Raw genomic sequence first — 615 nt, forward strand, 5'->3', positions numbered from 1 at the left:
GAAGTACACGTAACAGGGCGCAATCTTTTGATTTTCAAGCTACCTTTAATTCTACTAGATTGGATGATGCTCCTTTAAATTCACCTAATCAGTCTTTAATTGATACGAATAAAACAGTCGATTCTTTTGAAAAATCTAGTGGTTTTGGTATACTAGTAAGACGGGGTATGAACGAAGATTTTAGAACTTCAGGCCCAGAATTTTGTGTAGGTAAACAATTTAATTATAATCATGGAGAAATATTGCAAGATAAATCGCTTGATTTTTTGGCACCCACAAAAATTATTGATTACTCACATGAAACACGAGTTGGCGTTTTCGAATTTGTAGAACCCGTTGGTATTTTTGATTACGGACACGGAAAACTGAAGCCCAGCATACCTGATATTATTCAAGATTTTCAAAATTGGGAAGACAATGAACACAATTTAAATGAATATAATGAAGAAATGAGAAAACGGAGCGAAAAAGTTGGTAGAATGTGGACAAGTCCATCCCGGTCGACAGACAAATCATTATGGGATGAGCCAAAATTATTATTAAAAGATAAAAAAGAAAGAAATGAGAGTCGTGATGGAGAAAAAGATCGAGACGATCGTCGTAGAGATAAGGACA

The 615-nt window shown here is 34.8% G+C and overlaps 1 protein-coding gene across 1 annotated transcript in view; it reads left to right on the forward strand.

Annotated features, from left to right (window-relative positions):
- The window catches only part of LOC105364238 (putative uncharacterized protein DDB_G0282133), a 19,544-nt gene that overhangs the window by 10,556 nt on the left and 8,373 nt on the right, over positions 1-615 (forward strand). Inside the window, exon 5 of the mRNA XM_011502128.1 lies at positions 1-614. This exon is cut by the window's left edge and continues 4,042 nt beyond it. Within this exon, the coding sequence (XP_011500430.1) occupies positions 1-614 (614 nt within the window). The remainder of the gene's footprint in view (position 615) is intronic.

Source organism: Ceratosolen solmsi, unplaced genomic scaffold (genome assembly GCF_000503995.2).
Source record: "Ceratosolen solmsi marchali unplaced genomic scaffold, CerSol_1.0 scaffold10, whole genome shotgun sequence".
In the NCBI taxonomy this organism is placed as follows: domain Eukaryota; kingdom Metazoa; phylum Arthropoda; class Insecta; order Hymenoptera; family Agaonidae; genus Ceratosolen; species Ceratosolen solmsi.